Genomic DNA, 27,599 nt, shown 5'->3' on the forward strand with positions numbered 1-27,599 from the left:
TTCCTTTGCCAAAATAAGATTTTATTTTGAAAGACACTGAGTAAGGAGGCAGACCTAAAACACAACATAGATTCCATAAATTCCAAAGCCATCTTCTTGCTAACCCCCTAATGAATTGTGTATATCATACGAAAGTCTTTGGTAGTTCCTATTTTTAGTTTCCTGGTGAAGAGATCTTTTCCCATAATCCATCTTCATTTTTTTTGTAGAGGAGAGCTTTATTTCCAGGAAACAACATATTAGTTGGAGATGGGTATTTTTTTAAAAACATCAAGGTAGATCTAATATGTTTGACAAAATGAGGGGGCTCGGCCAAAGGTGATGTGGAAAGGTTCTGAAAAAAACAAGATTTGGTGAATCAAAGAAGTAATTTTGTACTCTGTTCTCTGTTTTAATGAAAATATAAAAAGTGCTTTTGTATTCTCTACAAAACAAGCAAGATGTTCTCAGATCACATGTAATATGTAAACTGTAAAATTTCATGAGATGAAGTATACATACTCAAGGTAGTATGGCCATAGATAACGTCTTATAAGAAATGACATAGTTGGGTAGTTGGGCCGTAGCGCAGCAGGTTAAGCGCACGTGGCACAAAGCACAAGGACTGGCGTAAGGATCCTGGTTCCAGCCCCCGGCTCCCCACCTGCAGGGGAGCTGCTTCACAGGTGATGAAGCAGGTCTGCAGGTGTCTTTCTCTCTCCCTGTCTTCCCTTCCTCTCTCCATCAATAACAACAGTAGCTACAATAATAAAACAAGGGCAACAAAAGGGAATAAATATTTTAAAAATTAAAAAAAAAGAAATGACATAATTGGGTGAAGGCAGTTGGATTTACTGCTTGATCTATGTAAATGTCTACCCAGGACATAACTTAGCCCCAACTAATACAGAAGTTAAATGGGGTCTTACAATGGCATCCTAAAAGAAATAATACCCTCTGAAGGAAAAACAGCTATTATCTAGCCTTAACCCTTTTTTTTCTTACAGATAAGAAAACCAGGGTCCAGAGATTTAAGATTTATCTATCCTGTAAATTCTCACCTCTAGTATTTGCTTATCATCTTGCTGCAACCAGAAGTCCACATGTGGAAATGGCATCCAGGAATATGGTCCTATACGAAGTTGTTCTGTCTTGGCATCATAAATGCTAACCATCTAGAAAAGAGTATTTTCAAGATAGAATGTGAAGACTATCTCCCACTTCTCAAACCCTCCCACTAATGCAAGCTCCAGTGTAACCTAGCACTCAAGGCCTTTATCTGGATGATAAGCTTCTTAAACATTTTGTCTCATAATAACAAAGCTACTTCCTAAATAATTACATTGTGTCTGCTACTGCATTTCTGTGGGTCATGCACAGTATTTTGTTTAGTCCTGACCACAAGCCACTGGAAGATGGCATCTGTCCCATTTTAGCTCAGAAAGATTAGACATGTTGCCCACAGTCACTTGTCCAGTAAGCATCACAGCTAAGCCTCAATCTGGTGTATCTGGCTGGTCTTTGTTCCTTGTTGCTACAGAAAACATTCTCATTTCTACCTCAGGCAACTGACTACCTTATACTTAACGACACACGGTGCTAGATGCCCCATCAAGAAAAATGAAAAACCAATTTGTAAAAATGCTAATTTGTCAAATGATGGATTCCCTGGATCTTACATTTGTCATCTACAGCTTTCAGATTTACCAGCAGTATTGAATTTTAGTTACTACAACATAAGTTCTGAATATTCACTAAATCAAGGCTACTTAAGAAATTGATAAGGAGATATAAAAAAAAAAAAAGTTAAAGGGTTGGCATGGCAATACATCACTCTGGCCCCCACATTATTTTCCAATGAAAATGTTAGCATTTCATCAGTAAGCAGGTTTCTTTTGGTTGCTCTGAATGATTTTTTTTTTTAAAGATTTTATTTAGAGAGAGCACGAAGAGCCAGAGCATCACTCTGGCATATGCAATACTGGGGACTGAACTCAGACCACAGAGCCCACACCTGATCTGCTGTACTGCCTCCCAGGATGGTGTTCCTTTTTTTTTTTTTTTAGTGTTAATATTTATGAGAGAAGGAGCCAGAGCATTATTCTGACAACATGCTCAGGGATCAAACTCAGGACTTCATGCTTAAGTCCAATGCCACATCCACCCACCAAGCCACGTAATTTCTACTTTTTTTTTAACCTTTGTACATTTGGGAGGGAGGGTTCACTGCCAGGGGTAGAACCAGGGCTTCACGTATGTGAAGTATGTGAAGGATGTACTTGGCAGAGCTGCATCCTCAGCCCTGAAAGAATTCCTTCACTTATCCCTCACACTCGCGTGTAGGTCATGGGTTTTTGGTTTCTAACTTTTAAAACTAAGGTGTTATTTGATTAAAAAGCACCCTAAGAAGAGGGGCCAGGTGGTGGTGCACCTGGTTGAGTACACATGTTAAAATGCACAAAGTAAAGATAGTTTAAAAAAAATTTTAAAAAGGGGGGACCGGGTGGTGGCACATCTGTTTGAGCACACGTTACAACGCACAAGGACCCGGGTTTGAGCCCCCGGTCCCCACCTGCGGAGGGAAAGCTTTGCAAGTGGTGAAGCAGGGCTGCAGGTGTCTCTTTCTCTTTCCCTATCTCTCCTACCCTCTCAATTTCTGGCTGTCTCTACCCCAATAAATATACCAAAATAAAATTTTTTTAAAATGCACAAGGCGCAAGGACTGGCGTAAGGATCCCGGTTCAAGCCCCTGGCTCCCCACCTGCAGGGGAGGCGCTTCACAAGTGGTGAAGCAGGTCTGTAGGTATCTCTTTCTCTCCCCCTCTCTGTCTTCTCCTCTCTCCATTTCTCTCTGTCCTATCCAACAACAACAATAATAACCACAATAATAAAACAAGGGCAACAAAAGGGAACAAATAAATTTTAAAAAAAAATTTTTAATGCACAAGGACCCGTGTTAGAGCACCCAGTCCCCGCCTGCAGGAAGCTCTGCAAATGGTGAAGCAGTGCTGTAGGTGTCTGCCCCTCTCCCCCCCCTTTATTGGGGGATTAATGTTTTACATTCGAAAGTAAATACAATAGTTTGTACGTGCATAACATTTCTCAGCTTTCCACATTTAAACTCATTTTTTAATTTTTTTTTTTTTACCAGAGCACTGATCAGTCTGGTTTATGGTTATGTGAGGGGATTGAACCTGGGACTTTAGAGCCTCAGGCACGAGAGTTTCTTTGTATAACCATTATGCTAGCTACCCCCCACCCATTTAAAATTTTTTTTAATCTTTTTATTTATTTATTGGATAGAGATAGCCAGAAATTGAGAGGGAGAGAGAAAAACACCTGCAGCACTGCTTCACCCCTTGCTTTCCTCCTGCAGGTGGGGACCAGGGGCTTGAACCTGGGTCCTTAACCATTGTGACTTGTGCACTCAACCAGGTATGCCACCACTTGGCCCCTCTCTCTCCCTCTTGGTTTCTGGCTGTCTCTACCCAATAAATAATGATTTTAAAAATAACAATAAATATTTGTTAAAAAAAAAAAAAAAAGCATCCTATCATAATTTAAAACCAACTTGATGATTCTTTTAAGTTAAAAATCAAGTTGTGGGGGTCGGGCGGTGGCGCAGAGGGTTAAGCGCAAGTGGCGCAAAGCACAGGGACCGGCGTAAGGATCCCGGTTCGAGCCCCCGGCTCCCCACCTGCAGGGGAGTCGCTTCACAGGCGGTGAAGCAGGTCTGCAGGTGTCTATCCTTCCCCTTCTCTGTCTTCCCCTCCTCTCTCCATTTCTCTCTGTCCTATCCAACAACGAATTGCATCAACAAGGGCAATAATAAAAGCCACAACAAAGCTACAACAAGGGCAACAAAAGGGGGTTAAAAAATGGCCTCCAGGAGCGGTGGATTCATGGTGCAGGCACCGAGCCCAGCAATAACCCTGGAGGAGGAAAAAAAAAAAAAAGAATCAAGTTGTGGTGGGGGAGAAGCATAATGGTTATACAAACAGACTCTCATGCCTGAGGCTCCAAAGTCCCAGGTTCAATCCCCCACACTACCAAAAGCCAGAGCTGAGCAGTGCTCTGGTGTTTCTCTGTGTCTCTGTATCTCTCTCAAAAATAAAATAAAATATTTTTTAAAAAAATCAAATTGTACAAGCAGACTGCTCACAAGATTTATTTCCAGAGGAAAAATGGTCCTAAGTTGCAGAGGAAAGAGACCTCTTTCTTCTCCCTTCCTGGCTCTCCTTTCTTTGTGGGAAGTTTATAGGTAATGATCTTACAAAGTAAGGTTTTTTGTTTTTGGGGGGTGTCTTTGTTTGTATCAAGGGGTTCATATTACCTTCCCCTACACCTTCATGACAAAACTGAGGTCGGTGCCTGATCACTTACTGCATTAAAGAAGTTAACAAAGTTTTCATTTCTAAAGTCTATAAAACTTAAGCCTTATGAAACTTAACCCCTTATTAACACAGAGATTCCAAACTCAGTGGTCCTGTGGTCAGGCAGTGCCTCAGCTTTTAGAGCACATGCTGTGTATGTGAGCGCACAAGTCAAGTCCCAGTGCCCTACGATGGAGCAGTACTCTGGTCTCTCACAAACAAATCTTTTACAAAAAGCAAAACCAGAAACACTCACTGGTCCTCCCGCTAAAGCCCGTGCTGACCGCAGCTCTTCCTCTGGCCCTCGATCTTGGAAGGAGGCTCTAAAAATGTCCGCTGTTTTAATGTTGACAGCTGTAAGGGACACAGGAGGACTGAATTGGGAAAAAAAAAAAAAAACTGGTTCAAGCCCCTGGCTCCCCACCTGCAGGGAAGTCACTTCACAGGCGGTGAAGCAGGTTTGTAGGTATCTATCTTTCTCTCCCCGTCTTCTCCTCCTCTCTCCATTTCTCTATGTCCTATCCAACAACAACATCAATAACAATAATAACTACAACAATAAACAAGGGCAACAAAAGGGAGTATTTTTTAAAAATTTTAAAAAAATGAAAGGTTTGCAGTCTTACATTTCTACAGCATATTGCAAAGAATACAGAGGCTTCCCTCAGAGGAAAAGGAAACTGAACAGGAGTCATCCCAAGTAACTGTAGCTACCCCACTTCCTGTAAAGGAGAACTGTAACCTGTTAGCTGAGTGTCTCACTGCAATAGCTGAGGCCTGAGCGGGACTAGGTGGGGCTGTTCCAAAGCTAGAGCTGCCCCCACAATGGAAGCACGCTGTCGCTTAGGCAGTTTCCCTGATGACCAAATGTGTTTACAAATAGCTGCAACAGAGGGGTGGTCTGTGACGATGCCCTGCTTTAATTTTCACTTCATATTTCAGAGTTAGAAATCATGAACAGTGGTGGACCCAGTACCCACCTAACTAGAATGTGACACATGGTGGACGCTCTCTGCCAATCCAGCCAGTTTCATCCCACATCCTCAGGAATCCAAGGGACTGTCACAGGAGGGGAGAAAGTTCTGGGTTTTCTTAAGACAATTTTACTTTCCTTCCACTTTAGCCACCACACTACTTCCCAGGCCACAGAACCTCTATTCTCTTTTTTTCCTTTTTGCCTCCAGGGTTATCGCTGGGGTTTGGTGCCTGCTCTAGGAATCCACTGCTCCTGGAGGCCATTTTTCCCATTGTGTTGCCCTTGCTATTGTTATTATCATTGTTATTGCTGTTGTTGGATAGGACAGAGAAAAACTGAGAGAGGAGGGGAATATAGAGGAAGACAGACACCTGCAGACCTGCTTCACTACTTATGAAGCGACCCCACCCCACCCCCTGCAGGTGGGGAGCAGGGGGTTTGAACCCATATCCTTACCCAGTCCTTGTGCTTCACACCACATGCACTTAACCCAGTGCGCTACTGCCCAGCTCCCCCAGGACCTCTATTCTCAATCAAAACCTTGCCCTGCTTCAGTCCCCCCGGCACTGACTGGAGAGTAGCATAGCTGGCACCCCAACACTCGGCAGCTCTCCTGAATGGTGGCTTCATATTAGCTACCTTCCTTTTTTTCTCTGTATCACAGATAAAGGTTAAGTTACTGCCCAGGCTTCCCCAGCAAACACAGGGGAGTCGAGACTTGAACCTGCAGCTATGCCACACTGACTATGATGGGGTTCACTAGGTCTTTGGGTCAGTCTTAACCAGAGCCTGCCCTGAGCTGCAGCCAAGCTCCACCCTCACATAAACATACTACTTACCAATGCCATAAATTATTGGAAAGTGGTTTTCATTTTCTTCACGGTCATTTAATTCTAACAAATAAAAATAATTTTTTAAGATCCATTTTTTAAGAAATGCTAAGATAGAGCTCTACTACAAACGGGGGTGGGGAGAGGGAGACAAAGTATGAAACTGAGAGAGACAGAGTAATGCCTCCAACACCTATACACAGAGTAGCCCTTCCTGGGGTCCTGTCCTTGTCCCTCCCAGGAGTGCAGGAGAAGACTCATAACAATCCCAGGGAAGGAAAGATGAGCTTTATGAGAGTTCAAGTGGGATTTGAATTTGGGGAGCCAGGAAAAGGGCAAAGCCAAAACACAAGTCAGGAAAACACTGGCACTGCCTTCTATAACCTCCTAAGATACATATGGTAGATGCTGTGTTAAGATCAAGGCAAAATGTAACTGAAATCTAAGCCCGTTTTGGGAAACCTGGTGGAGCTTACCTGTCACGCATAATGTCACTAAGTGAATGTCATCTTCTTGTCTGTCAAATTCACCTACAATTAGAATTTTAAAACTATAAATCAGAAAATTCCTTTACTGAGAGGACATAAGCTGAGCAAGTGAAGAAGAGTGTTGGAGGGTTGGAATCCAGCGGTGCCATCAACCCATGGAAGGGTTCCACCACCCTACAGCCACAAACTGGCTCTTGTGTCAGAAGTCAGATCCAGATAATGTGGCTCCACAGAATCCTACTTGTTGATGACAGGAATGTTATAGCTTCAGCTCAAAGAAAATGGTTATGCAGTAGTCTGGGAGGTGACGCAGAGGATAAAGCACTGGACTCTCAAGCATGGGGTCCTAGGTTCAATCTCTGGCAGCACATGTACCAGAAAGATGTCTGGTTCTTTCTCTCTCTCTCCTTCTATCTTTCTCATTAATAAATAAATAGTTAAAAAAAAAAAAAAGAAAGAAAGAAAATGGTTATTCAAAAAGGCTCTGAAGTCCCTAGGTTCAATACTCCACATCACTAAGCCAGAACTGAGCAGTGCTCTACTAAAAAAAAAAAAAAAAAACGACCAAGACTCTTATTTTTCTCTCCATTCTGAAGGGAACGACTGACTCAAAATATTTTTATGCCTTTCCTAATAACTTCTTATTGTGAAAGAAATTTGAGTGGTTTGGGAGGTGGCGCAGTGGATAATGCACTGGATTCTCAACCATGAGGTCCCAAGTTCAACCCCTGACAGCATGTGTACCAGAGTGATGTCTGGTTCTCTCTCCTCATGAATAAATTCTTTAGGGAAAAAAAAGGAAATTTGATCATTGTGAAAAACAGAAAGAAAAATTCAGACAACCCCAGGAAGGTATGTCAGTATATGAATTTTCAATGCCAGGGCCCCAGCACTGTTAACAGGCTGTGTACTGTCTTCCATACCTTACCTTTCTGTGCACAGCTGAGCTCAAACCACAATGTATATTTTCTTCTTTTTTTTTTTTAATTTTTTATATTTATTTTCCCTTTTGTTGCCCTTTTTTATTATTGTTGTAGTTAGTCTCACTGTTATTGATGTCATCATTGTTAGAAGACAGAGAGAAATGGAGAGAGATGGGGAAGACAGAGAGGGGGAGAGAAAGACAGACACCTGAAGGCCTGCTTCACTGCCAGTGAAGCGACTCCCCTGCAGGTGGGGAGCTGGGTGCTCAAACAGGGATCCTTACTCTGGTCCTTGTGCTTCGCACCACGTGCCCTTAATGCGCTGCACTAACGCGCGACTCCCAACAACGTTTATTTCCCCCCTGTATTTCTAGCCTCCTTAATATTGTTTTAAAATGCTTTGTTTAGGGCTGTCAAGTAGGAGGTCCTGAGTTCAATCCCCGGTACAACATGTAACAGATTGGTGCTCGGGCCCTTTCTCCCTCATAAATAAATTTAAAGAGAGAAGAGAAAAAGAGAAAATGTCCCCAGCCCCACAGTCCTTACAGACCTGGCACTATGCAGCTCATACTCAGTCTTGATGTAAGATTCCAAGGTGAGCACACCCACCTCTGATGATCTACACAGGTGTGTAAAACCCTCTTAGGTTTTGCACCAATTGGGATTCAAGCAAAACTAAGTTCTTCTTCTAGCATTTGCCCTTCTTCCGTAGCCAGTTAACAGCGTCAGGTTGAGCCTGATGTAAAGTTTCGAGACCTCCTTTGAATGTGGAGAGGTGGCAGTCGTTGACTATGTGGGTCACTGTTGGTATGCTTTAAAACCCCCTTCTGTTTCATTAGTTTAATCCCCCCTGCTTAACACCATTCTATTTACATAACCTCTGTTAAGAAGCACAACCCTCCCTCCAGGGCATTGGTGGTTCAGTGATAGAATTCTTGCCTGCTCCGTCCCCTCTCCTTGTCATACCCTGATTTTCACCAGTCACTTTTCTCTCCACCCTCTCTGCGTCGCATCCTGTTCCCACCCTACTGGGCTAGTATATTTATAAGGACAAGATTGTTTGTAGTAGTTAGTTTAGTTTAGCTTAGCTCGGCTTAGATTGTGCTGCGTCCTGTATGAATAAAGAGATACTGCATACAACCCAGCCATGAGTCCCGGGTCGTCTGTCTCCTCTCACGAAGCCAGCCCAGCGAAAAAAACAGGTCATAGTCTGTCTGTAGCCGCAGGGGCAGTTCGGGTCGTCTCTGGCTCCCCAGCGATGGAACATAGCGGTGCACCGGCCATGGCCTGTTCGATAGCAATTCAGGAGGGCCCAATCATAACGTGCTAGGTCAAAGCTGAGTTGATGCTTGCAGGGGTCTGTGATGAGGTGTTTGTTCTTTACCTCAGCTGACTGCCAACTCTGTTTCCAAGAGTCTGGAACAGAGAAGTTCAGTGTAGGCGTAGGAGACCAGATTGGATGACGAGATGTCAAGCGTTGAACAGGGTGGGCGAAGATATCCGCATATATTGGCAGGTCAGGTCGAGCATAGACGTGGGAAATGAACTTAGATGATGCCGCATCCCGACGAATATCTGGCGGGGCGATGTTGCTAAGAACTGGCAGCCATGGAACCGGGGTGGAACGGATGGTTCCAGAAATTATCCTCATGGAGGAATATAATTTGGAATCGACCAAGTGGACATGGGGGCTACGGAACCATACTGGGGCACAGTATTCTGCAGTGGAATAGCATAATGCCAGAGATGATGATCGTAGTGTGGAAGCGCTCGTGCCCCATGAGGAGCTGGCCAGTCTTGCAATGATGTTATTCCTCGTGCCCACCTTTGCTGCAGCTTTTATGAGATGTTCGTGAAATGACAGGGTGCAATTGAGAGTAACGCCAAGATAGACTGGCTGGGCTTCATGCCAGATTCTCGTATCGTCAAGCTGCACATTAAGCTCACGCGAGGCCGAGGCATGGTGTAGATGGAAAACAGATGATACCGTTTTTGCAGTTAGGGATTAATCGCCATTTTTACAGTAATCAGATATCAGAGACTGTCAAATCTGGGGGGAGGGAGTCAGGCGGTAGCGCAGTGGGTTAAGTGCACATGGCGCAAAGTGCAAGGACCAGTGTAAGGATCCCGGTTTGAGCCCTCGGCTCCCCACCTGCAGGGGAGTCACTTCACAGGCAGTGAAGCAGGTCTGCAGATGTCTATCTTTCTCTCCCCCTCTCTGTCTTCCCCTCCTTTCTCTATTTTTCTCTGTCCTACCCAACAACGAAGACATCAACACAACAATAAAACAACAAGGGCAACAAAAGGGAATAAATAAATTAAATAAATAAATAAAAATTACTTTAAAAACTGGGGGGAAACAGTGAACTTACTAAGAAGTTGATGGGTGAGCTTTTGTGACAACTGCCTGTCATCGCTGAAGCCTCCCACGAGGTGCACTTCCAGCCTGGCAAAGAGAGAAAGAGGGTCAAGTGGCAGTGTGCTGGTTTCCCCCCTGAATCTTTGTCACCAGCTTCTGTGAACCTTTGCCCTACACACATTTCTAGGTCCTCTTTATGTCACAGAAGCTAATCTGTGTGGCATATGGGGGTAAATGGGAGAGGCTGCCCTACTGAAGCCAGCTTCTGGGGGGCTGCCTCCTTACAGAGGTGCGTCTATGACTAAGTCTTACAGAGGAGGCTACAGGGCTTGTGTCTAAAGTACATGCTTTTCCACCACAAAGTGTGCTCTGATGATCTGTCTCTGTGCTCTGATCATTAGTTACATGAAACAGAAAAGTGTTTTTGTATTACACCAAAGCAACGGACTCTGGGGAGGGAAGGGAAAGGGTTAGATGGAGAAGGTATTGGGGTCCTGGCAAATGATGATGGAAAATGACCTGAGTGGGTGGTGCAAGTGTTTTGCAGACACATATCAAAGGGAGATGAGAAACTGTATCCATGAGCCAACAGCTGTACTGTAAGCCATTAACTCACCCCCACCCCCAATAAAGTGATACAAGGAAAAAAAGTGTTCTTGGAGGGGTGAGAGATAGTTCAGCAAGTACTGCACGTTTTATTGTGCATAAGGCCCTGGGTTCAAACCACAGCACTACATGGGGACATCACGGACAGCACTACGGGAACTCCACGGATGGAGGAGTAGTTTCGGTCCCCGTCTCTGTCTCTCTCAACTGAGCAAGGGGGTGAAAGAGATTCATGTTGATTATGCAAAAGATTCATGCCTGAGTTTTCAAAGTCCCAGGTTCAGTCACAGCACAATCAGAAGCCAGAGCTGAGCAGTACTCTGGTTGGTCTCTCTCTCTGTCTCTTGTTAAAATATAACATATTAAAAATTGTGCCATAGAGGCCACTTGCTCACAATGCATGTATGTGAGGCCCTCGGATAATTGCTTGGTAGAAGAAGAGGAGGGGAAGGAGAAGAAGGGAGAAGAGGAATTCATGGAGTGAAGTAAGTTTGGGAAATTTTGCCTCCTGTAAGACCCCTTTCTCCAGAAGTGTCAAACTCCATATATACACAGAGAAGCTCCAAGAACTCTTACTAGTGGGAAAATCAAGCACTTCTTATTTATTTATTTATTGCTTCCAAGGTTATTGCTGGGGCTCGGTGCCTGCACCATGAATCCACTGCTCCTGGAAGCTATTTTTTCCCCTTTTGTTGCCCTTGTTGTTTTATTGTTGTTGTGGTTATTATTGTTGTTGTAACTGATGTCGTTGTTGTTGGACAAGACAGAGAAATGGAGAGAGAAGGGGAAGACAGAGAGGGGGAGAGAAAGACAGACACCTGCAGACCTGCTTCACAACTTGTGAAGCAACCCCCATGCAGGTGGGGAGCCCGGGGCTCGAACTGGGATTCTTGCGCTAGTCCTTGCACTTTGCGCCACATGCACTTAACCCACTGTGATACCGCCTGGCTCCCAGTCTAGCAGTTTTTTTGGTTTTTTTTTATCATTTTTTTCAGATCTTTATTTATTCCCTTTTGTTGCCTTTGTTGTTTTGTTGTTGTAGTTATTGTTATTATTGATGTCATCATTGTTGGCTAGGACAGAGAGAAATGGAGAGAGGAGGGGAAGACAGAGAGGGGGAGAGAAAGACAGACACCTGCAGACCTGCTGCACCGCCTGTGAAGCGACTCCCCTGCAGGTGGGGAGCCGGGGTTCGAACCGGGATCCTTATGCCGGTCCTTGTGCTTTGCGCCACCTGCGCTTAACCCGCTGCGCTACAGCCCGACTCCCAGTCTAGCGCTTCTTAACCCCGTGTTTCCCTTGCTCACTTTTCTGCTGCCCTTCCCACAGCATGTGACAACCTCTGACTCAGAGAAGCTATAGCTCTATTTCAGTCTCCTGCTGAGGCAGTGCCTTCCTGAGGAATGAGCCAGGGCCTCCTAAATTTCCAGCACAGAGCAAAGAATTAAGTGGTCTCATAACTAACACTAGTGAGAGGATCTATGAAACCAGTAGCTTTGCTCACCACTGAGCTATGGATTTGCCTTCTGAAGTGTGGTTGCAGCAAACCTTCCAGAGTGACCCAGTGAGTTCTACAAATGGAACAGCAATCTCTCACAGAGCTGAGCCTGGGGTCAGGTCTGGCTACATGATGTGCAGGGCCAGGTGCAAAGTGAAAACACTTCTGTGACTGCAGAGATGTATGCCTGCAAAGCCAGCCCAGCCTGGGCTACAAACCCAGGAGGTGGTAGAATAGGAGAATTAAATTTAAAAATTGATCTGTTTCACTACAGAGGTGGATTTTTTTTTTAATTTAATCCTTGGGACTCTTGTGTTTGACTGGATTAGGTCACTCAATGCCCACCTTACACTTCAAATAGAGAGCAATGCCTGCAGAGTCTAAACAGTGGAGGAGAGGGGTCAGGAGTATGAGCATGGTCCTATGTACTCCACTGGGCTGACTCAGTGTCACCTTCTGTGAATTGGAGGTGGCAGACACTTGCTATAACTGGGGACAGGAGTATTGATAGATGCCCTGGAGGCTGCTAGGTCAGACCTCTTACAGAATCCAAGGCAAAACAATCAAAGTGCTGGCATTTAAATATTTATTTATTCCCTTTTGTTGTCCTTGTTTTTTATTGTTGTAACTATTATTGATGTCGTTGTTGCTGGATAGGACAAAGAGAAATGGAGAGGGAAGGGGGAAGACCGAGAAAGGGAAAGAAAGACAGACGCCTGTAGACCTGCTTCACTGCTTATGAAGTGACCCCCCTGCAGGTGAGAAGCCAGGGGCTCGAACCAGGATCCTTATACCGGTCGTTGTGCTTTGCACCACATGCGCTTAACCCGCTGCGCTACTGCCGGGCTCCCAAGTGCTGACATTTAAAACCACTCTTGGGTCCTGGCAGTGGCACACTTGGTTGAGCACACATGTTGCCAAGCGCTAGGACCTGGGTTCAAGCCTCTGGTCCCCACCTACAGGGAGGAAGTTCTATGAGTGTAAAATTAGAACTGTCGGGGGTTGGACAGTAGCGCAGCGAGTTAAGTGCACGTGGCGCAAAGCGCAAGGACGAGCATAAGAACCCCGGTTCAAGCCCCCGGCTCCCCACCTGCTTCACAGGCAGTGAAGCAGATCTGCAGGTGTCTTTCTCTCCCCCTCTCTGTCTTCCCCTCCTCTCTCCATTTCTCTCTGTCCTATCCAACAACGAACAACATCAACAATAATAACCACAACAAAGCTACAACAATAAGGGCAACAAAAGGGGGAAGAAATGGTCTCCAGGAGCAGTGGGTTCATGGTGCAGGCACTGAGTCCCAGCAATAACTCTGCAGGCAAAAAAAAAAAAAAAAAAAAGAACTGCAGATAACTCTCTTTCCTCTCCCAACCCCCTTGCAATTTCTATCCTGTCAAGTAAAAATAATAAAATACTTAAACCACTCCTTTCCCCTATGCCACGCTCATGTCTCCTCCCGGCCCCAATGGTTTTCCTCAACAGTGCTTTTCAGCATTTAACCTGTTTTTGTTTACTGAATGTCAATCCTTGCCTTAGAAAGTGAACACCTGGGAGTGAGGCAGTGGTGCAGCAGGTTAAGCGCACGTGGCACAAAGCGCAAGGACCTGCGCAAAGATCCCAGTTCGAGCCCCCGGCTCCCCACCTGCAAGGGAGTCACTTCACAAGCGGTGAAGCAAGTATGCAGGTGTCTGTCTTTCTCTCCCCCTCTCTGTCTGCCTCTCCTCTCTCCATTTCTCTCTGTTCCTATCCAACAACAACAACGACATCAATAACAACAATAATAACCACAATGTTAAACAACAAGGGCAACAAAAGGAAAAATAAATAAATAAGACAGAAAGTGAACACCTTGGGGGGGGGGGGGGCACTATCATCTGGCACCAATAACAAGTCCATGCTCACAGAAAACATTCACCTAGTTGCAGAAGAAGGGAGGGACACCACACCTGAATGAAGCACCACTTGCTGTAGGAGCATCTGAAAGCACATTACTGGGATAAAAGTACAGCTTCACAGTCAAACCTCCCTGAGGACCTAGTGCCCACACTCTGCCCAAGGAATGGATGGCCGCTCTGGTACTGACGTTCTGTGCTGCTATTAACAGTTCTTACAGCCATTTACTCTGCACAATGGTGCAAAGTTCCAGTATCACGGGAGAGAGAAGCATGGAGCTCACCTGCCACACTGAACGTGGTCGGAAAAGGATTTTATGGAGTTCAAGATCAAGGGGACCTCAGCTTTGGTGTCAGACCCGTCGCAATGTGTCAGGCAGGTTGCCCCATTACCTGAAGAACAAGGGTGAAAATGACTCATTACTCACATGAGAAATTAGTAATAAACTCGGTCTCTGCCTGTCCTTTTGGACCTTCTCACCTTTGAAAATCCTGTAAGAGAAGAAAAAAATTTGTGTTGCCCAACCAACCCCTTCTGACCAGGGTGACAGGGAGAGACCACATGCAGACTAGAGAAGAGGCGAGTGGAGTCAGACTTTCACATAGGACACCAGGAAACTCAAATCGAGAAATCAACGGTCCCAAAGGTTGGGTCAATCTACATAATAACTTCCTTCACCTCTCTCATCATACCTGTGTGCCTCAGGACCACAATGTGACAAGTGGTGGCATCATCAGAACCCAGAATGGAGATGGAGCCTGTTCAAAAGAGAAATAAAATAAAATATCCAACAGCCTTTTGGGAGAATGCCCAATTCACTGCTTCCTAACCTACCATCCTTTGGGGAGGTCACAGCAAGCTCTCTTTGCTGAACATACAGCAGGCCCTGGGGTCCCACTGGTTGAACAGACTGACCTCTGAGAAGTCTGGCTCTTTCCTGTTTAATTGAAAAATAAATAAATAAAATAAAAATAGTGATGGAAATTAGTGAGGAATGAAGAACTAGAGAGGTGGAGAAAGCCAAGGGGTGCTCAAGTGAGGAGACATTACTTGTAGGATACAAGTGTGTGTAGCACTTGACAGAAAGGCTAAACACACGTGCAAAGAGAACAATAAAGATCTGTTTAAAAAAAAATTGTAAACAGAGATGTTAGTACTTTTGAAGCCAGAAGCAAAATGTTTTCAGTTTTAATTATTGCTATTATTACTATTAGTGTTATTTGTCTTCACCAAGGCTTCACCACTCCAGGCTGATTTTTTTTCAGATAGAAAAACAGAGAAAGATGTGGGAGCTGGGTGGTAGCGCAGTGGGTTAAGTGCACATGGCACAAAGCACAAGGACTGGCGTAAGGATCCTGGTTTGAGCCCCCAGATCCTCACCTGCAGGGAAGTTGTTTCATAGGTGGTGAAGCAGGTCTGCAGGTGTCTCTCTTTCTCTCCCCCTGTCTTTCCCTCCTCTCTCCATTTCTCTCTGTCCTATCTAACAATGACGACATCAATAACAACAACAATAATAACTACAACAACACTGAAAAGAAACAAGGGGAAATAAATTTTAAAAAGAGAGAGAGAGAGAGAAAGAAATGCTACAGCACCACGGCTTCCTCCAATGCAGTAGGTAGGGGCCAGGCTTCAACCTGAGCCATCTGCATGGCAAAAGAGGCAAACTATCCAAGTGAGTTATGTTCTTTATTTTTTAGATAATTTTATTGAGGAAACGTTGATTTATAGCACTGGTGTTGTCACAGCTGGGACAATTTCAAATCTCCTCATGATATAGTTCTTTACAGGTTCAAACCATGACAATTGTAAAGGAACTGATTAGATAAACTAGTGACCTGGTTGGATCCAAAACTACTTACCTTCTTAACACTCTGTGAAGAGGAGTGAGAGGTTAAGACCTCTTCTGCCAGGCTGGCAAAACAGCTCACTTGACTACCGTGCCTCTTTGTCCTGTATTTCGAACCAGATTCAAGCCCAGCCCCCAGGGCACTGAAGGAAGAGAACTTTGGTCTCTTCCACTCTTTCTATATATATCTTAAAATAATATTGATAATAACAAGTAAATAAACAGCAAAAAGCTGGGAGCAACAAATAAGGAAAGCAAATTATGCAGAACCAAGTCACATCAAGGACAGTGAGGAAAAATGAGGACTATGGGAAAACAGCTTTAAAATATTAACTGAAGGGGCCAGGTGGTGGTGCACCTGTTTGAGAACACGTTGCAATGCGAAGGACCCAGGTTTGAGTCCCCGGTCCCCACCTGCAGGGGAAAAGCTTCACAAGTAGTGAAGCAATGCTGCAGGTGTATCTCTGTCTCTCTTCCTCTCTATTCCCCCTCTTCCCTCTTGATTTCTGGATTTTCTTGATTTTTGTCTCTATCCAACGAATAAATAAAGATAATAATAAATATATACATATTAACTGAAAAACAAGATGCAAACACATTTTTAAAAAACTCTTCGGGAGTTGAGTGGTAGCTCAGTGGGTTAAGTGCAGGTGGCACAAAGCACAAGGACTGGTGTAAGGATCCCGGTTCAAGCCCCTGGCTCCCCACCTACGGGAGGGTCGCTTCACAGGTGATGAAGCAGGTCTGCAGGTGTCTTTCTCTCCCCCTCTCTGTCTTCCCCTCCTCTCTTGATTTCTCTGTCCTATCCAACAACGATGACATCAACAATAACTACAACAATAAAACAAGGGCAACAAAAAGGAATAAATAAATAAATATGAAAAAAATAATTTAAATTTAAAAAGAAACATACAGGCTTGCTTAATAAAGTTATCCTTTCTGAAACTAAATGACCCCAGTTTTCTCAACACTTAATATTCTCTGGGCACTAGCACTGAAAAACCCTGCCACCCCTCATCTTCACTCAGCAGGTCCTGTGCAATGCCTCACCCAGGGCTCAGCAGACTTACCCTGGAGAGTCAGTATTCTGGAATTCCTGATCATGTGTCCCTTGTGTCATAGTCTGAAAGCAAGTTACAGCACGCAATGATTGCCAGTGGCTGTGTTCCCGAAAGCCCTTTTTTACAGGTGACACCAAAATCTGAACTTCCTATAATGTAAGGCATCACAAATATTATTTCTTGCACCACAGTAAAAGGCTCTGGTGTGTGGGGAGGGGAGGGCTCAGGTCCTGGAACATGCTGGCAGAGGACTTAAGAGGGGGTTGAATTGTTATGTGGAAAACTGAGAAATGTTACACATGTACAAACTATCGTACTTTACTGTTGGCTGTAACCCAGTAATCCCCCAATAAAGAAAATTTTTTAAAAAATATTGTTTCTGGGGCAGACGTAAATAGTATAATGGTTATGTAAAGAGACTCTCATGCCTGACACTCCAAAGTCCAAAGTTCAATCCCCTGTTCAACCATAAGCCACAGCTGAGCAGTGCTCTGGTTTGTTTTTTTTAAAAAAAGGGAATCGGGCGGTAGTGTAGCGGGTTAAGCGCACGTGGCACAAGGTGCAAGGACCGCGAAAGTATCCCGGTTCGAGCCCTGCAGGGCGTCACTTCACAGGTGATGAAGCAGATCTTCAGTTGTCTTATCTTTCTCTCCCCCTCTCTATCTTCCCCTCCTCTCTCCATTTGTCTCTGTCCTATTCAACAATGATGACATCAACAATAATAAAAACAAGGGCAACAAAAAGGAAATACATTTTTTTTAAAAAGCTATTGTTTTGATTCCCCCCCTTGCCACCCCCCCAGATATTTACATATATATAAAGGCTGTCCTGGTTCTCAGACTATTCACAAAGGAGCTGGCCTACAGCTATAGTGTGCCAACCCCTTGGCCAAGCACTCAGCCGTGCCCCTCCAAGATGCCCCCATACCCTTCGTCTCTGCTACCATGTGTTACTGATTCTGCCGCAAACTGGTCAGCAGCTGCCTCGCCACACACAATACACTAAAAAAAAAAAAAAAAAAAAAATTCCCAGTGTATTCATATTGTGAGACTCTATGAACTCCCGAGCATCCAGGACTGGCTATGGGCAAGGGCTCCCAGCAGCACCAGAATATTCTGCAGTAGTGCTGGCAGGCTGCACCCCTGTTGTCCAGAATGTTCTGCAGTAGTGCTGGCTGTCGTATGCTTTACATTGGCTTGTTCTAGCCCTCCCCCTCCAAGAGAATTGGATGAGTCCTGTTAATTTCGCGGGCCTGCTTGGCCCCGCCCCAAGGGACCCTGGGAGAGGGTTCCGGAGTCCGAGAGTTCCTGAGTTCCCCAGTGACAGAGTTCCTGAGTTCCCCAGTGACAGAGCTCCTGAGGTCCGGAGTTCGAGAGTGCGAGGGTGCGAGAGTTTCAGAGTTCGAGAGTAAGAGACGGTTCCTGAGTCCGAGAGTTCTTGAGTTCCTGAGTTCGAGAGTTTCAGGGTTACAGAGTAAGAGAGAGTGCCAGAGAGACAGAGTTCCTGGGTTCCTGAGTTCCAGAGTAAGAGAAAGAGTGCTTGCGCCACCGCAAAGAGAGCAGAGTTCTGTTTGGTGATTAGTTTGTCTTAGTTTATGAATAGTTCCTCCTGAATAAAGAAATACAGCTTCCCTGCCCAGCCGTTGTCTCCGCGTCTCTGTTACCCGCCGTGAAGCAAGCCAGCCCGACCAGAGCCTTCCGAAATTTTAACAACAGCTGGCAGGCTGCACCCCTGTCGTCCAGAATGTTCTGCAGTAGTGCTGGCAGGCTGCACCCCTGTCGTCCAGAATGTTCTGCAGTAGTGCTGGCAGGCTGCACCCCTGTCGTCCAGAATGTTCTGCAGTAGTGCTGGCAGGCTGCACCGCTGTCGTCCCATGAAGCAGCCACCAGTCACAGGTGGCTGGTGTTGCTGAGGGAGCAACTTTTAGCTTTAAGTGTAAACAGCTGCATGTGGCCAGCGTCCACATGTATCAAGGGGTGTGGTTCTAGGGTCCAAGTCAGACCCTGGGTCGACACCCAGGTCTCACCAGTACCAAGCTGAGCACCCTGGGTAAACTGTTCAGCCTCTCTGCCTCAGTCTCCACAGAGAAACTAGGAACCGCAATGTGACCCACTTCACAGGGCTGCAGCACATGCTCCACCAAATCACTGTGACTTTTCTAGTCTTTTCTTTTATCTGGTTTTCTTTTTTTAATATTTATTTATTTATTCCCTTTCGTTGCGCCATTGTTTTTTATTGTTGTTGTTACTGAAGTTGTTGTTGTTGGATAGGACAGAGAGAAACGGAGAGAGGAGGGTAGCACAGAGAGGGAGAAAGACAGACTCCTGCAGACCTGCTTCACTGCTTGTGAAGTGACCCGCCTGTAGCTGTGGAACCGGGGGCTCGAACCAGGATGCTTATGCCAGTCCTTGTGCTTTGTGCCACCTGCACTTAACCCATTGTGCTACCGCCCGACTCCTTTTCTTTTTTGCCTCCAGGGTTATGGCTGGGGCTCAGTGCCTGCACTATGAATCCACCGCTCCTGTGGCCATTTTTTTCGATTTTCTAGATAGGACAGAGAGAAATTCAAAGGGATGGGGAAGACAGAGAGGGAGAGAGACAGACACCTGCAGACCCGCTTCACTGCCTGTGAAGCAACTCCCCTGTAGGTGCGGAGCTGAGGGCTCGAATCCAGATCCTTACACTGAACTTACACTTCGTACTATGTACACTTAACCCAGTGCACCACCACCCAGCCCCTCTTTCTTTTTTCTTTTTTAAATATTTTTTAAAATTTAATTTAATGAGACAGAGACATACTGAAAGACCAGAGCACTGCTAGGCTCTGGTTTATGGAAGAGCTGGGGAGTGAACCTTGGACTTCAGAGACTCAGGCATCTTTTGCAGAACCATTATGCTGTCTCCCCAGCCCCTCTGTAATTTTTCTAAGCTGAACCCAGCTACTCTCAGGCTTATAGCTGCTGGCACTACCTACATACTCAGCACATAATATCACATAAGACACATTCTCAAACAGAACATGGAAATTGTTACCATTTTTTAAAAGCGTATCATATGCAACAATAACAACAAAAAATGTGTATAGGAGTATTTAACAAAATGTGAAGAATTGTTGTGGCCACAGATTTTTTTCTTTTCTTTTTCCTGATATCTGTATATTCTGCTTCTTTACAAAGGCAACACACTGCATTGTTATAGGAAAATAAATCTTTTCTCCTCACCGCTCACTTGCTGACGAGCTATCTAAACCCATCCAGTCTGGGCTCAGGCTACCTCGGGCTAATCTCGCACTCTACTCTACACTCTGTTCAGGTGACAGTCCCCTAGGTCTGGCCCCTCCAGCCTTCCCTCAGACTGCTGCAAATAAAAATGCTCAGCCCCACTCCTGTAAACAAACTGGTCCCCACTACTCCCCTAGAAAGAATTAAAACTCCCTTCAAAGAGACAAATTGCCCCTGAATATCACCACACGCCCTCTCTGACCACACCACCACTGATCTAATTTTTTTAAGTACTTTTATTTTCATTCAGAGAGTCAGAAATAGGGAGAGATGACACAGCACCAGAACTTCCTCCAGTGCTATAAGACCCTAAATGTGATGTTGGGTTTCAAACCTGGATTGCACACGTGGAAAGGCACCTTACCCACTGAACTCTCCTGTCCTCTAATTTATATCATTGAAATTTCTTTTTTAAAAAAATATATTTTAATGAGAGATAGACGGATACACACAGAGAGACCAGAGAACAGTTAGTGCTGGGTTATGGTGGTGCTGGGAGTTGAACCTGAGACTTCAGAGCCTCAGACATGAAAATCTTTTCCAGTGGTCTGGGAGGTGGCGCAGTGGTAAAGCTTTGGACTCTCAAGCATGAGGTCCCGAGTTCGATCCCCCGGCAACACAAGTGCCAGAGTGATGTCTGGTTCTTTCTCTCTCCTCCTACCTTTCTCATAAATAAATAAAAATCTTAAAAAAAAAAAATTTAAAAAAAGAAAATATTTTCCAGAACCATTATGCTATCCTCCCTGCCCTCAGAGAAATTTTTTTATTTTATATACATATATATATAAATAATATATAATAAATAAATATATAATATTTATTTCCTTTTTGTTGCCCTTGTTTTTATTGTTGTTGTAGTTATTATTGTTGATGCCATCGTTGTTGGATAGGACAGAAATGGAGAGAGTAGGGGAAGACAGAGAGGAGAGAGAAAGATAGACACCTGCAGACCTGCTTCACCGCCTGTGAAGCGACTCCCCTGCAGGTGGGGAGCCGGGGCTGGAACCGGGATCCTTATGTCAGTCCTTGCTTTGCACCACGTGCGCTTAACCCACTGCACTACCTCCTGACTCCCAGAAATTTCTTTTTTTATTTTATTTTATTTTATTTATTTACTATTGGGTAGAGACAGAGAGAAATTGAGAGGGGAGGTAGAGAGGGAAAGAGGCAGAGAAACCTGCTGTTCTGCTCTCCACCACATATAAAGTTTCCCCCCTGCAGGTGGGGGCCAGGGCTTGAACCCAGGTCCTTGGGCGCTGTTAATGTGTACTAGCCACCACCTGGTCCCATCAGAAAAATCTCTTACAGAACTTTTAAAGAAACTATTTCTTTATGAGAAAGAGGCAGGGCTCTACTTAGGGGACCTCATGCTACAGTTCAATGCTCTTCCCACTGTGTCACCTCTCAGGTCACTTATCACAGAAAAAAAAAATTTTCAGTACTTACTAATAAGAAAGAGAGACCTGGGAGTCAGGCAGTATCGTAGCGGGTTAAGCACATGTGACGCAAAGTGCAACGACCGATGTAAGGATCCCAGTTCAAGCCCCCAGCTCCCCACCTGTAGGGGAGTCATTTCACAGGTGGTGAAGCAGGTCTGCAGGTGTCTATCTTTCTCTCCCCCCTCTGTCTTCCCCCTCCTCTCTCCATCATTTCTCTGTCCTATCCAACAACGACATCAATAACAACAATAACCACAAAAATGACAAAAACAAGGACAACAAAATGAAAAAAAAAAAAAAAAAGGCCTCCAGGAGCAGTGGATTCTTAGTACTGGCACCTAGCCAGAGCAATAACCCTGGAGGCAGAAAAGATAATAGTAAGTAAATAAGGAAAAGAGTGTCAAGGGAGGTGAGAGGAGCTCTTCCGGTGGCATGTACACTTCCCCATGACTGGGGCCTTATTCGTGTACGCAGCCACAACACGGGAGCACCATGCACAGGGGAAGAACGGTGTTTTCGTATCTCTGTGTCTCTCACCCACTATCTTAAAAAAAAAAGATGAGAAAAAGGTAGAGAATCATCTTGGAGGCACTGAAGCCCCAACAACAAACCTTGGTGGAGGAAGAAAAAGGAAAGAGTCCCTAAATTCTGGGGGTTTTTTTTGGCTAGAGACAGAAATTGAGAGGTAATGGGGAACTAGAGAGAGGGTGGGAGGGAGGGAAGGAAGGGGTGAGAGACACCTCCAGCACTCTTTTCACCACTCATGAAGCTTCCTCCCTGCAGGTGGGGACAGGGACTTAAACTCAGACCCTTGTGCTTTGTAATGTGTACGGCTCAACCAGGTGCACTACCACTTAGCCCTTCTTTTTTTTTAATATTTATTTATTCCCTTTTGTTGCCTTTGTTGTTTTATTGTTGTAGTTATTATTGTTGTTATTGATGTCATCGTTGTTGGTTAGGACAGACAGAAATGGAGAGGAGAGGAAGGCAGAGGGGGGAGAGAAAGATAGACACCTGCAGACCTGCTTCACCACCTGTGAAGCGACGGCCCTGCAGGTGGGGAGCCCAGGGCTCAAACCGGGATCCTCCTGCAGGTCCTTGTGCTTTGCGCCACGTGTGTTTAACCCGCTGCGCTACCACGCGACTCCCAGCCCTTCTCTTAAGTCCTTTTAGACAGCTGAAGGTGCAGCTCAGAGTCCTATTCTGGACTTCACTGGTTAAGTGGTGTGACAGTGTCGGAGCACAGGGAAAGCGTTTAGCCTAAGCCTTGTCTCTGAGGGCCCCGTGAGTGTAGGTTGCTGATCCTGTGCGCTTGAAATGCAGACTGACAGGCATGCCACACCACCCCTTCCCTTAGTGAGTCGTCCTCATCCTTTACATTTTGTTCAGCACTTACATAACACACACAGACACGGCAAGGACTCAAGGCCAGAGGCTGACTGCTAGAGAAGACAGAGAAAAACACGGATTTTCTCTGCCTTCAGGAGGCTCACACTCTAGGAGAGACAGAGACAGGATACACAGATAAGCAGAGAAAATGACAACCAGGTCCCAAAGCCCACAGGCCAACTTCCCCTGCTTCACCCCTAACGGAGAAAGGAAACCAGCCGCAGTCGGAAGGGGTCTTTTCTTCTTTTTTTTTTTTCCCCTATTCTTCTCCTCTCTTTATGTGACATCTGAAGTCACTCTTTGGTTAAAATCCACTGCCCGGGAGTCGGGCGATAGCGCAGTGGGTTAAATGCAGGTGGCACAGACGGTGAAGCAGGTCTGCAGGTGTCTGTCTTTCTCTCTGTCTTCCCCTTCTCTTCTACATTTCTCTCCTATCCAACAACAATTTTAACTACAACAATAAAACAAGGGCAACAAAAGGGAATAATTTTTTTAAAAAAATATATGTACCAGAGTGATGTCTAGTTCTTTCCTCCTATCCCTCTCATAAATAAATAAATATTAAAAAAAAAATCCACTGCCCCAGGGAGTCGGGCGGTAGCGCAGCGGGTTAAGCACACGTGGCGCAAAATGCAAGAACCCACGTAAGGATCCCGGTTCGAGCCCCCGGCTCCCCACCTGCAGGGGAGTCGCTTCACAGGCGGTGAAGCAGGTCTGCAGGTGTCTATCTTTCTCTCCTCCTCTCTGTCTTCCCCTCCTCTCTCCATTTCTCTCTGTCCTATGCAACAACGACGACATCAATAAAACAATAATCACAACAATAAAAATAAATAAAATTAAATCCACCGCTCTGTCTAGACTAAAATGCCCTCCTTGGCTGTTCCCACTAAAGTCCTCGGGGCCAGCACAGTGACTAACAGATAAGAGGGGCTCAAAACCTGTCTAAAAATCAAAGAACCTTTCACCGAGCCTGGGGGCTAGTAGGAGATTTGGTCCCGGGGTGTTTTTCCGTGTTTGTTTTTGCTTTTAATACGACAAACGCCTTTCCAAACAGAAGACAGAACTCAGGGTGCACGGATCTTCTTTGAGGACAAAAGCAGGAAAAACAACAAAACCCGCTCACCAGGGTGTGGTGCTGCCCAGCTAGGGGGAAGCTGAGCCCGTCCCGCTCAAAGCGCCACCCGGAGCCCCGGGTTCGGGGTCTCGGCCGCCCCGCGTGGGGACCCCCCTCCCCACTAGCCTGGAGACCCCCCCCAGCCGGGGCGCTGTGCAGCCTTGGGCAAGTCGCTTGACCTCTCTGGGCCTCCATCACCGCCTCTGGACGAGAAGGGCAGGGCAGATGCCCCCTAAGGTCCAAGTCAGGTAGAAAGTCCACAGATGCCTCCAAAGGCACCGGGTTTAAAGTCCGAATCCGGGCGGGGGGGGGGGGGGGGGAAGACCCATCGGCCCGCTGCCCAGCCCCCGCCCCGGCTCTGCTCACCTCCAGAAGCGGGTGGGCTCGGACCAGATCCCTGGCAGACTGCGGAAGCCGCACTCGCCGCCCCGCCACCAGCAGCGGCATCGCGGAGGCGGCCAGGCAGGCCCCAGGGAGGTGGCGGACACCCCAGCCTCCCGCTGCCCGTCGCCCCCGCCCCGCCGCCCGGGCGCCGCCGGGATATGGAGTCCGACAGAGGACAGCTAGAGCGCGGTCGCATGGCCCCGTGGGAAATGTAGTCCATCGCCAATAAGTGGACTGTTTTCGCCGCAGGGGGCGCTGGGAAATGTAGTTCCCAAAGAATGGAACCGCGCCTGCACCCAGAGCCAGAATTCGCACTCTAGTCTTCGTACCTAGACCAGGAACTAGATCTGGAGTCTATCTGGGTTTGTCTCAAGTCTCTACATTTTTAAAAAAATGTTTATTTCCTTTTGTTGCCCTTGTTGTTGTAGTTATTGATGTTGTCATTGTTGGATAGGACAGAGAGGAGGGGAAGACAGAGAGGGAGAGAAAGACAGACACCTGCAGACCTGCTTCACCGCCTGTGAAGTGACTCCCCTGCAGGTGGGGAGCCGGGGGCTCGAACCGGGACCCCTCTGCCGGTTCTTGCCCTTTGTGCCACCTGTGCTTAACCCACTGCGCTACCACCCAACTCCCAAGTATCTACTTTTGTGAGCTTCAATGAACCTGCCGCGCTGCTCCATAGGCTTGCTTTCATTACAGAAAACGCAAAGTACCTTTGACTGGGGGCATGGAACCTGAACTCAAGACACAGGGTGCTGGTGGAGAAAGCTGGAAAGCGGAGCCAGCCGGGAGGTGGCGCACTGGATTAAGACCACATAGTAGGGAGTCGGGCGGTAGCGCAGCAGTTAAGCACACGGGGCGCGAACACAAGGACCTGCGGGAGTATCTCGGTTCAAGCCCCCGGCTCCCCACCTGCAGGGGGTTCGCTTCACAGGCGGTGAAGCAGGTCTGCAGGTGTCTTTCTCTCCCCGTCTCTGTCTTCCCTTCCTCTTTCCATTTCTCTCTGTCCTGTCTAACAACGATGACATCAATAACAACAATAATAACTACAATAATAAAAAGGGCAACAAAAAGAAAATAAACAAACAAACAAATAAATAAATAAAACATAGTACGAAACAGGACCCGCACGAGGATAACTGGTTCGAGCCTTCAGCTCGTGAAGCATCCTCCACGGTGAAGCAGGACTGCAGATGTCTCTCTCCCTCCCTGTCTTTATCTCCCCCTCTTCTCTCAATATCTCTTATGTTCTATAAAATAGGGTAGAGGGGAAAAAAGGCCTCTGGTCCCCACTTACAGGAGGAAAAGCTCCACAAGTAGTTAAATAAAATTACTGGTATCTCTTTGTCTCTTTCTCCCTCTCCCCTCACAATTTGTCTCCAATAATAAATATCTCTTAAATATATATATACACATATATGTATTTGGATGAAAACAAAAAATGTCAGAATGTTACCATTTATATCTATTTCTTATTTTCTCAAATCTCCCAAGGGGGATTCCAGACCATAACAACCAATATATTAAAAAATACCATATTGGCATATTGCACCCAAGTAAAAGTCTCTGGGGTGGGTGGGTGGGGAGAATACAGATCTATGAAGGATGATAAATGACATAGTGGGGGTTGTATTGTTAAATGGGAAACTGGGGAATGTTATGCATGTACAAACTATTTACTGTTGAATGTAAAACATTAATTCCCCAATAAAGAAATAAATTTTAAAAAAATACCATAACAGTGATTACCAGAGGCCATACCTCCCTTCTCCAGATCCCCAAAGTTGGTAAGGATGTATTGTGGAAGAACTGCAAGTTATTTTTGCCCTTAAAAGGATTTTATGAAAGTGCTTCAGCTCCAGATTTTCTTACAAAGTAGCCAAAAAGCTATTAGCTGATTTTACATGCTTTATCAGAATCCTTGCAACCCTAAACAAGGTATAAATCATTTACATTTTATAGCTCAGTGAGAGGTCTGGTGACGTTTTAATGTTTGAGTATTTATTTATTTATTTATTTATTTATCAGCACTGATCAGCTCTGATTTATGGTGGTTCATGGGCTTGAATCTAGGACCTTGGAGCTTCAGGCTTGGGAATCTCTTTGCATAACCATTAGGCTATCTACCCCTGCCCTGGTGACATTTTAAAAACTGCACAGTTCAGACAGCCCATGGACTCTCAGACAGCCATACCGGTTCTGCCATCTCTTAGCAAAGACATTTCAGTGAACATCGCCTCGCCTTTAAGCGTTCAAGTTGATAATATCCTTTGAAGATAGCAGGCCCCGGCCTTTAAGGAATTAACTGTACTATTGAAAGCTTCTCGTTATTAGAGAGAGCCCTACATCAAGCAGAGCCCAGCTATGTGGTGGGGGGTGTGCGAAGCAGGAATCAAGTTGAATCGGCATGGAAATCTGTTCATTAAATTGACTGTTTTTTCCCTAAAAAAAAAAAAAACTGCACAGCTTGGGGAGGAGGGTGTCGATTCAGGGGCAGTGAAGCAGGTCTGCAGGTGACCTTCTTCCCTCTATCTTCTCCTCCTCTCTCAATTTTTCTGTCTTATCCAACAACAATGAAAAGGGTAAAATGGCTGCCAGGAGCAGTGGGTTTTTAATGCAGGCACTAAGCCCCAGTGATAACCCTGGAGGCAAAAAAAAAAAAAAATCTGTGACTTTGCAAGACACTGGTCCTTTCACACTTGTGTAGATTCACTTCTTATTAAGGAAGGAAGGTCCATAGCAGACAAAATAGTGGCTCGCTAAATCTCGTTCCCCAATTTAAAGACAGTTTCTCAGTAAAAGGATATAAACTGGGGCCAGGTGGTGGTGCACCTGGTTAAGCACACACACTACAGTGTTCAAGGACCCAGGTTCAAGCCCCTGGTCCCCACCTGCAGGGGAAAAGCTTCACAAGTGGTGAAGCAGGGTTGTAGGTGTCTGTTTCTCTCCCTCTCTCCCTACCCCTCCCTTCTAAATTTCTGTCTCTATCCAATAATAAATAAAATAAAATTTTATTTTTTAAATAGGATAGAAACCTACTGGTTGTAATATACTGGGTTGTGAGAAAAATAGTGAAAAAAAATACATCATGACTTTCCAACAGCCCAATAATGTAAGGATTTACTCATTCATTGCTGAGAGGAAAGCCAGAGCATCACTTTG

The 27,599-nt window shown here is 45.6% G+C and overlaps 2 protein-coding genes and 1 long non-coding RNA gene across 6 annotated transcripts in view; 2 read left to right on the forward strand and 1 right to left on the reverse strand.

The window, feature by feature from the left end:
* Positions 1-1,317, forward strand: part of PDXDC1 (pyridoxal dependent decarboxylase domain containing 1) — a 67,335-nt gene extending 66,018 nt beyond the window's left edge. For all 3 annotated transcript variants that reach the window (XM_060172938.1, XM_060172941.1, XM_060172940.1), the window contains exon 24: positions 987-1,317. In XM_060172938.1, coding sequence (XP_060028921.1) covers positions 987-1,046 — 60 coding nt within the window. In that variant the 3' untranslated portion in view covers positions 1,047-1,317. The remainder of the gene's footprint in view (positions 1-986) is intronic.
* On the reverse strand, positions 1-24,593 carry NTAN1 (N-terminal asparagine amidase). 2 transcript variants are annotated; one of them, XM_007529533.3, is made up of 10 exons: positions 24,420-24,593; positions 14,755-14,857; positions 14,613-14,678; positions 14,204-14,312; positions 9,942-10,015; positions 6,635-6,688; positions 6,168-6,221; positions 4,609-4,706; positions 1,041-1,154; positions 1-334 (listed from the first exon to the last, which is right to left on the reverse strand). In XM_007529533.3, the coding sequence occupies exons 1-10, from the start codon at positions 24,498-24,500 to the stop codon at positions 155-157; spliced, it is 933 nt and encodes a 310-aa protein (XP_007529595.1). In that variant the 5' UTR covers positions 24,501-24,593; the 3' UTR covers positions 1-154. The 2 variants fall into 2 exon arrangements, with proteins under 2 accessions (XP_007529595.1, XP_060028928.1); XM_060172945.1 differs by lacking the exon at positions 14,755-14,857 and adding an exon at positions 16,840-16,892 and having other exon boundaries at positions 24,420-24,544.
* Positions 24,001-27,599, forward strand: part of LOC132533097 (uncharacterized) — a 7,554-nt gene continuing 3,955 nt past the window's right edge. Inside the window, exon 1 of the long non-coding RNA XR_009544981.1 lies at positions 24,001-24,301. This is a non-coding gene — a long non-coding RNA (uncharacterized LOC132533097). The remainder of the gene's footprint in view (positions 24,302-27,599) is intronic.

Source organism: Erinaceus europaeus, chromosome 15 (genome assembly GCF_950295315.1).
Source record: "Erinaceus europaeus chromosome 15, mEriEur2.1, whole genome shotgun sequence".
Lineage (NCBI taxonomy): Eukaryota > Metazoa > Chordata > Mammalia > Eulipotyphla > Erinaceidae > Erinaceus > Erinaceus europaeus.

Excerpts from the sequence above, each read along its gene's own strand:
- NTAN1 (XM_007529533.3), bottom strand. The coding sequence starts at position 24,500 with ATGCCGCTGCTGGTGGCGGGGCGGCGAGTGCGGCTTCCGCAGTCTGCC. Across the intron at positions 14,858-24,419 it reads GAGCCCACCCGCTTCTGGAG|GAAAGAGCCAGACTTCTCAG; the intron begins GTGAGCAGAGCC and ends TCAATTAAACAG. Across the intron at positions 6,222-6,634 it reads AGTGACATTATGCGTGACAG|AATTAAATGACCGTGAAGAA; the intron begins GTAAGCTCCACC and ends TTTATTTGTTAG.